Source organism: Cucurbita moschata, unplaced genomic scaffold (genome assembly GCF_002738365.1).
Source record: "Cucurbita moschata cultivar Rifu unplaced genomic scaffold, Cmos_1.0 Cmo_Scf00085, whole genome shotgun sequence".
Lineage (NCBI taxonomy): Eukaryota > Viridiplantae > Streptophyta > Magnoliopsida > Cucurbitales > Cucurbitaceae > Cucurbita > Cucurbita moschata.
In genome coordinates this window covers 551,845-561,769 of record NW_019268601.1, presented here as the reverse complement: position 1 = coordinate 561,769, position 9,925 = coordinate 551,845, and the positions used below count along the sequence as shown (strand labels likewise).

General features: G+C 31.9%; 1 protein-coding gene across 1 annotated transcript; it reads left to right on the top strand.

Moving 5' to 3' along the window:
• Positions 1-8,218: 8,218 nt before the first annotated feature.
• On the top strand, positions 8,219-9,852 carry LOC111439037 (glutelin type-D 1-like). The gene is made up of 2 exons (XM_023076774.1): positions 8,219-8,548; positions 8,811-9,852. The coding sequence occupies exons 1-2, from the start codon at positions 8,353-8,355 to the stop codon at positions 9,683-9,685; spliced, it is 1,071 nt and encodes a 356-aa protein (XP_022932542.1). The 5' UTR covers positions 8,219-8,352; the 3' UTR covers positions 9,686-9,852.
• Positions 9,853-9,925: the final 73 nt, after the last annotated feature.

Here is a 9,925-nt window from a genome sequence, read left to right as displayed (position 1 = left end):
TTTTTTTTTTTTTTTTTTTTTTTTTTTTTTTTTTTTTTTTTGTGGTTAACTCAAATTTTATATTAGGTAATAATATGCTAAATATAAGTTTCCATGGCCCGAGTAAAAATGAGTTTAATAGGGGTTTAATTGTGTATTGTTCTACTAGTTGTATGTCGTATGATGGTACGATTGTGGTATTGTAAGAGTATTATTAGTTAACCCTTTATAAGGGACCTGGTACTAATGGTGGGATCACATTTGTACCTTCAGACATAGTGTGTCGTATATGCAACAACCAGTGCTATCTATATACTATGTGGGTGTGGTTAAGGGGACTTCAATTATTATCTACTCGTGATCTTCTCAAAGCAGGACAAAAGAGTACATAGAGTCAGCAGACACGAGGGTTGCTCCCTCTTGTGTTAGATTCGTATCGTGAGACTATTAGGGTTAGGGGAACCACCCTGATAGTTTATATGTCGTAGAGAACAGACTCCACAATGTATGACAAAAGATTAAAGTTCATCTTTTGTCATATTGGCATCGTGAGACTATTAGGGTTAGAGCAACCACCTTGATACTTTATCTGTCGTAGAGAACAGACTCCACAATGTATGACGAAAGATCAAACTTCCTCTTGTGTCGTATTCGCATCGTGAGACTATAAGGGTTAGGGCGACCACCCTGATAGTTTATATGTCATAGAGAACAAACTCCACGATGTATGACAAAAGATCAAAGTTCCTCTTGTGTCACATTCGCATCGTGAGACTATTAGGGTTAGAGAGACCACCCTGATAGTTTATATGTCGTAGAGAACAAACTCCATAATGTATGACAAATGATCAAAGTTCCTCTTGTGTCATATTGGCATCGTGAGACTATAAGGATTAGAGAGACTACCGTGACAGTTTATATGTCGTAGAGAACAGACTCCACAATATATGACAAAAGATCAAAGTTTCTCTTATGTCATATTCACATCGTGAGACTATTAGGGTTAGGGCAACCACCCTGATAGTTTATCTATCGTAGAGAACAAACTCCACAATGTATGACAAAAGATCAAAGTTGAATACTCGACGACATACATTAAAACTAAAACACAGTTATCTAAATATCATGAACTCGCCCAGCTTTGAAAAACTAACAAGTTAGTGAGAGCTTCGTTGAGCTAATGTAGAAAAGTTAGTAGCAGACCAACTAAAAATTAAAAGTAAGTAGAGATAGAATAGTAGAACCTAAACGTTAGTATAGGCAAGCCTACAACATAGTTTTATGGCGTTTGGATATGAGTAGGAATTCCTACGGCTCTATGTTGATCGTCTGGTAACCTCTCACAACGCCTCTTCCCAAATCTCTCTCCCCTAACGAACCCTATCATGCAAAACTTATGGAAGCAAATCTCCTATCCGAATTCTTTTTACTATAAAGAGTTTTGCCTCCCATGGTAGCTGATATTGAGATGCCCGATAGAAATTCAAGAAGGATCGGGTCATCATAGTAAATCGAACTTTCATTAAGGATAAATTCGTGACACCAGCATAAGCTAGTCAGGTAAGTGATGTATAATGGCGCATGTCTTGTGGCCCTTGCATGCACTGTATTATTTTATGTTATGTTCATGTGTTCTATGTCAATATGGTACTATGATATGTATGCATGTGATATTCATTACGCTATATTATGAATGAAATAGAATGTTATGTATGTCATGTTATGTCTTGCCATGTAAAGTTATATGAAGGATTATGTGATGACTGTCATGTGTACATGTAATATGTCATGGATGGAAGGAGAAATGGAATGAGTTATGCTATGGATGAAAATCATGGGAACCTCATGCATGTATGTATGTCATATACATCGAGATACTTCTCCGTTATATTATGTTAGTACGGACGCGTACCTTCAATATTTATGTTCACCATGATATCATGCGGGCCTTTCTTTTTCTATGGCAGCTGGCGACATGTAATGCATTGTTCTCAACCAAGTCAGGCCCATGGGGTACATATACGATTCATAAATTTGATCAATGATTGACCACTAGGTCGATGGAGATTCATAAATTGACTCTCGTGGCGGTGTTCATTTCTATTGATGAAGAAGTGAGCTCGTGCTCGTGCTCTTCAAGAAATTCAGGCAAAGGCCTTCTCGAGCTCGGTTTACTGGGAGGAAACATGAATTGAACGATTTTAATCGAAACTATTGAAACGAGTAGCCACCCTAACGACACTCTTAGTCAAGCCTAAACATCACTTCAAAGGTATTCTCGGTGAAAGGATAATTATAATTATAGCATAAATGAAAACTAATTTAGTTCTTAAATATTTATATTTAATATTTTGATTTAAAATCTTTAAAATTTATCTAGACCTACGAATAGAATATTATTAAGATTTATATGGCTTTTAAAATAATAAAATTAAAATAAATATAAATATAAAAACATATAAACGTGAACAAAATCATTAAGTTGTTAAAAATATATATTTTAAAATTATTTTCGCTTTAAAATATATTATAATTATTTTAAAATTTTTAAAAATATTTTAATTTAAGATTCTACTTAAAAAATAGAAATTAGGTTTTTTTTTAATTTAATATTTAGATTTTCTAATTATGTGTTTTATTTTATTTATTATATTTGGATCATTTATTATATTAGGATAAAAATAATAACTTTTTTTTAGATACAGATAAATATATAATATAATTAAAAATATTTAAATTTTGAAATAGCTTTTAATTAAAAATTATTAATTATATTAACTATTAAATTTTATAATATTTATCTATTATCTATTATGATTTAATTTTCTCAATTTTTAATGAATTTTAACCAGAAGAATAAATTTTTCTTTTAAAAATAATCACTATTAAAATTTAGAAATTAGTTTTTTTTTCATTAAATATATATATATATATATAATATATATTATATTGGGATAAATTAAAATTAACGAGAATTACAAAAGGTAGACAGTAAAAAAAATTAAAAATAAATAAATAGTAATAATTTAAAGAAAATAGTAACTTATCCTCTACTTTAATCTTTTACCACTCCTCCCTAAAATAACTCTAACTATACTCCCTTCGGTAAAAACAACAGAAATAAAAAAGATTTAAACAGATTTAAATTTAGTTCGGAAGAGATTGCATCTGAAGAGGTCAATAATTTACTCTTATTTTATTGAATGAGATTAATTTGGTTATAATTAGTTAGTTTATTTTATTGAACCATATTAATTTAATTCAGTTAATTTTGAATTAAGAATTAAATGGAAAAAAATATAGAATTGATTAAAAAAATGGACTAAAACTTAACGGAGAGAAAGATTGTGAATATAATTAAAAAAAAACACACACAGTAAAAAGAAAAGAAAATATGTGAAAAATGTTAAACAGTTTTAAACATAAGAATAGAAAATAGAATATCGAGTTAAAAAAAGGTATAAAATAGTTTGTATGAAAATAATACTGTAACAAACATAAATAAATATTTCTAAACGTAACTCATGCAAACACTCTAACATTCGCATTAAGTATTAACATATGGACCAATGTAAATTAGAGAAACAATTTTGTAGAAGTTCAAACTTGAAACTGATGTCATGAACTCACATAGGTTGACTTGGATTTCAATAGAAAGAATCGAACTTTCATTAAGATAAATTTGTGACATCATCCTAAGTTAATCAAGTAAGTGACCTTACTATGAACTTGGTTATATTTGATGTTGACACATGTCCCGTAGTTCTACACATGTCATATATATTGATATGTGTGAATTGTTTGTGAATCGATATGCTTATGATATGATGTGTATATGTTATAATATGTGAATTATATGATAATACTTACAGTACGATGTGCTCAATGTTATGTTTGAGATAGGATACGAGAAAGATGCACTAAACGTAAAGTAATGATAGGAGTAAGATATATTCATGAAACGTTAAGGTTAGATTACGTATCAAAGTGTTATGGATATGAGAGATTAATAAAACGATATGATCACGATCGATTGATAAAAGAATACGATTAGGTTATGGGTAGAAAGGGATAGGATTATGATACATTGATAGAACGATAGCGTTAGGATATGTTTCTGTGACTATATGACTAAGGTACGTTCATGTAATGATATAACCGTGATATGTGTAAGAATGCTAAGGCTATAATAAGTTAGGGAACAATATGACCACAAAGTATTTATGATATGATATGATTATAATACGTCATTTGAATGACGGATGTGTGTCTATATATATATATATATATATTTATTTATTTATTTATTGTGATATGATATGAAATTAATACGAAAATGTTATGGTACGAGATATGTGATAAATTGACATGTTTATGACATGATATATTGTGATGCAATATGTTATGATATGATATGTATATGATGAAATGTTATGTTAAAAGTATGGAATGTTATGTTATGTCTTCTAAATTGTATGTGTACAGCATAATATGAATGACATGAAATCACGATAATTGACATGAAATATAACTCCGTTAAAATTATGTATGATATGAGAACTGAAAAATGAAAAATGATATGATATGAATGATAAAAGATGTGTGAAATGATATGAAAAATTATATGATATGAATGATAAACGATATGTGAAATGAATGATATGTATGGAACGCTAGCGGGGTTGTATTAAATGATAATAAAAACGGAAAAATATTGGGACCTCATGCATTACGTGTACTTATGCATTGGGGGATACCTCTATTCCATTACGAGGGTACGGACACGTACACCACTAAGCAGGTGAAGTATCATTATGTTTTACATAATGCTGCCGTGACGGTTACTAATTCTAATGGGTGTCCGACATAAGAAGCTACCAGCATAGGCTTGCCTGACAAAAAAAAAAAGGGTCCAGTGGTGTGCAAACTGTCTGGTGAGCTCATACTTGCATGTATGGGTTGTGTGTAGAGTATAGGGTACACATCCAAGCTGCCCATCAAGATAGTGTTGTAGGAAAAGAGACTCGTATGATAAGTCATGTTATTGCATTTGAATCTTCTTGCATTTAACCCCAATAGTGGGTCACTTACTGACTATTTTTAAAATACTCAACTACGTGATACCCTTATTTCAGGTTAAGACAAGACATTCTTGTACGTTAACAACTACATCACAACTCGAGACCATGTCATGTATAGGGTAGTCATATTTATTTTCTCAGACTTAGGCTATAATAGGATGTTTTTTTTAAACGTTTATTTATTTCACCTAGTATTTTGTTGCGTCGTTTTTAAAGGTGTTTCTGTAACGGTCCAAAATTTTCTACCTAATTTAAGATCGCTACTGTATACATATCATAAATATTGAATGCGAAAATACTTCATTTAAATTCCATAAAACGTAACTTTTATCTTAAAACACGGCCATGGACTTACGTGTTTCGAAAACTCCTTTAAAACGACACAATTAAAGGCTAAATAAAATAAATAAACGTTTAAATTAAAACATCATATTCTAGCCCAAGTCTAAGAAAATAAATATTACTACCTTATGCATGGGCCATGGTCTCGAGTTGCGATGTCGTCGTCAACCGTACAATGTCTTGCCTTGACTTGAAAAATGTAGTAGCACATGACTGGAGTACTTAAAGAAATATTCAGTAAGTGACACCACTATAGGGTTAAATGCAACAACATGCGAATGCAATGACGAGACCTATCATTTAAATCAATTTTCCTACTGTACTATCCTAACAGTAACTTGGATGTGTACCATATACTCTACACACAGCTCATACGTGCGAGTATGGACTCACCAGTCAATTCATACACCACTGGACCACTTCCTTGTCGGGTGAGCATACTCTAGGAGCTCCTTAGGCCAGGTACCCATTAGATCTAGTAACCACCACGGCAGCATTATGTAAAACATAATGATCGTACCCCTGCCGGCAGTATTTTGTAAAACATAATGATCGTACCCCAGCCCATCGTGATGAAATAGGAGTATCTCCAATGCATAAGCACACATAATACATGAGGTCCCAATATTTTTCCATTTTCGACATTATTAAATATAACCCTGCTATTGTTTTACAGTCATATCATATTTTTTCTCTTTTCAGTTCTCATATCATGCATAATTCTAACGGAGTTATATTTCATGTCATTTATCGGGATATCATGTCATTCATAACATGTTGTATACATACAATTTAGAAAACATAACATAACGTTTCATGCTTTTAACATGTCATTTCATAACGTGCAATTCATACAACAATTGTCTCAATAGTCACACAAAACAATCTAAACATAACATATCATATCACAATATATCGTATCATAAACATGTCATATCGTAAACACTTCATGGTCATATTGTTCCCTAACTTATCATAGCCTTAACGTTCTTATACCTATCACTGTCATATCGTTACGTGAACATATCTTAGTCATCTCATCACAGGAACATATCCTAACGCTATCGTTCTATCAATCTATCACAAACCTATCACTTTCTACCCATAACCTAACCGTACTCTTTCATAAATCTCTCCTATCCATAGCACTCCAGTATATAACATAACCTTAACGTTTCATGAACGTATCTTACTCCTATCGTTACATTTCGTTCTGTACATCTTTCTCGTATCCTATCTCAAACATATCATTGAATAAGAAACATAATGTTTCATGAACGTATCTTACTCCTATCATTACATTTCGTTTTGTACATCTTTCTCGTATCCTATCTCAAACATATCATTGAATAAGAAACATATCGTTCCACAGACAATTTACACATATCAATATATAGGACACTTGCAGAACCACGGGGCACGTGTTAACATCAAATATAATCATGCCGATAGTAAGATCACTTACCTGATTAACTTAGACTAGTGTCAATGAACCATGACATCAATTTCAATTTCAATTCTCTAAATTTTACAATGGTCCATGTGTTAGACTTCACGTGAACTTCGAAGACTTTACGATTAAAGTTCGAATATATATATATATAATTCTATTTTCATTGGATATTTGGATAACATTTTTGTCTGTTACAAATTTTACCCTCCTATTTTGTATTTATTTTAATTGTGTTAACAAATATTAGTGACCTGCTAATGGATTCTACCTTCCAAAATTTTATTTTCTTTCCAAATGTATTTTTCTTATTTTCTTATTTTCTTCTGTTAATAATTAGGACAAATATTCTTATTGTATTTCCTTATTTTTAATATTGAAGGACAATTTTTTACTTCCTAACTAGAAGATTTTAGAGGGGTTTGAATTCAAGTCTAATTTTTCTGATTTTAAAATGTAATTTATTAATACTTCTATCAAACCCCTAACTAAAATTTTATTGATTTTAGAGTAATTAGAAAAAAAAAAATCTAAATTAATTTCTTATAACCGATTCTAAAGTAGTTTGAATTAACGATAAAAATAAAATCTAAAAAAAATCTAAATTGATTTCTTCTGACCGATATTTGAATTAACTAAAAAAAATCTAAATAATTGGATAAGAAAAAAAAAATCGCGTAAATAAACTACCTTAGGAGGAGGGGAATAATTGTTTTTATTTTTTATTTATTAATTTATTTTTTTTAAATCAAATAATTATTTTTATTTATATTAATTTTTATTTATTTATTTACTTATTTATTTTTGGGTTATTATTTCAAATCAATGAATTTTATGAAAGTTTAAAGAAAATATTTCTAATGATATGTATATAATAGTGACCTTACAATTAGGTAAAAAATTTCGAATCGTTACGAATTATCTATAAAATTGAAACCTCAGGCCAGACCATTTATAACGAAGACCGAACAAAGAAAAGAAATTGGTAGATAGGTAAATATAAAGATCACCCGTATTTCAATCTAATTAATTACTTATATTAATTAAGTTTATAATAAAAATACTAAATAATTTAAAATAATATATTCAAAATCAATAAATAATAATAGTATTAACTTTAACTTAAAATTTATATAATTTTAATATATATTTATTAATTTTTATTTTAACATTTATTAATTTTTATTTAACCATTAAGAAATAAAAAAGGGAAAATCCTAAATTTAGAGAAAATTAAAATATATATTTTTAATTTAAATTTACTTAAATATAATAATCCTGAATTGTTTTTTTTTTTTAAATATAATTTGATAATATCATTAATTAAAAAAATATATAATTATTCGAAATCTCTGTAAATCTTAACAAATTTCCTAATTTTATTGGAGGAAGTGTTTATCCATCTTCTCTTTCCAGTTATAAATTATGGAGTGAGAGTTCAGATTTCACAGATCAATTGCTATCATCAAAAACAATTTTAATTTTCTTTATCTTTTAGCTATGGAAATGGATTTGACTCCTCAGTTGGCCAAGAAGATATATGTCAGTGATGGAGGATCCTATTATTCCTGGTCTCCGAAGGAACTTCCGATGCTCCGTGAAGGTAACATCGGCGCCGCTAAGCTCGCGCTCGAGAAGAATGGCTTCGCTCTCCCTCGCTACTCAGATTCGGCTAAAGTCGCTTACGTTCTTCAAGGTAAATTTTCGATTCGGATTGCAAAAGAATGTCCGTCGACTGTACGATTTCTAGAAATTTTTAATTTCGATCCGATTAATGCTTGAAGGTTTTGGAGAACTCCTGTTGTATAAGTTGATTAGGTTTAGTTTTGACTAAATTTCTATATCAATTAGATCGATTATCGGTGTTAAAATTATGCGCATGAATTCTTTTGATTAACTGGCTGTTCTGATCTGTTGATGTTCAAAATGTCGATTCTCTGGTTTTTGTTCTGATTCAGGCAATGGAGTAGCCGGAATCATTCTGCCGGAATCGGAGGAGAAGGTGATTGCAATCAAGAAAGGAGATGCGATCGCTCTTCCATTCGGCGTGGTAACGTGGTGGTTCAACAAAGAAGCCACCGATCTGGTGGTTCTGTTCTTAGGCGACACTTCCAAGGCTCACAAATCCGGCGAGTTCACCGACTTCTTCCTAACTGGCGCCAACGGAATCTTCACCGGCTTCTCCACGGAATTTGTCGGACGAGCCTGGGATATGGACGAAGCGTCAGTGAAATCTCTAGTAAAAAACCAAACCGGAACCGGAATCGTAAAGCTCAAGGACGGAGTCAAGATGCCAGAGCCAAAAAAGGAGCATCGAAATGGAATGGCGCTGAACTGCGAAGAGGCGCCACTTGATGTGGACGTGAAGAACGGCGGACGAGTTGTGGTCCTGAACACCAAAAACCTACCACTAGTAGGCGAGGTAGGCCTAGGTGCAGATCTGGTCCGATTGGACGGAAGTGCCATGTGCTCGCCAGGATTCTCGTGCGATTCCGCCCTGCAAGTGACGTACATCGTGAGAGGCAGCGGAAGAGCGGAGGTAGTAGGTGTGGACGGGAAGAAGGTTCTGGAAACAAGAGTGAAGGCTGGAAATCTGTTCATAGTGCCGAGATTCTTCGTGGTATCGAAGATCGGAGATCCGGAAGGAATGGAGTGGTTCTCCATCATTACAACTCCAAATCCGGTTTTCACTCACTTGGCCGGCAGCATCGGCGTCTGGAAATCTCTTTCACCGGAAGTTATTCAGGCAGCCTTCAATGTGGATGCCGATTTGGTGAAGAATTTCTCTTCCAAGAGGGCTTCTGATGCCATATTCTTCCCTCCATCCAAGTAGTTTCATAGAATTTTCAATCTGCATCCAGTTAGTTTTAGTTTTTCAATCTGCTGTTCTTCGTCGTTTCTTTCTTCCATCCAATTAGTTTCATAGTTTTTCAGTCTAGTCTGCTGTTCTTCGTGTTCTTCGAATCACAGTAAGTGAATTAAATATGTTTTTTTTTTGTTTTAATTTTGTTTTCATTATGCTCTCTGTTCCGCTTAGGTTTACAGCATATTCCTTTTTTTTTTTTTTTTTTTT

Bases quoted from the DNA above. Each gene is read 5' to 3' on its own strand.
- LOC111439037 (XM_023076774.1), top strand. From the start codon at position 8,353: ATGGAAATGGATTTGACTCCTCAGTTGGCCAAGAAGATATATGTCAGT. The intron at 8,549-8,810 runs GTAAATTTTCGA...GTTCTGATTCAG, and splicing joins AGTCGCTTACGTTCTTCAAG to GCAATGGAGTAGCCGGAATC.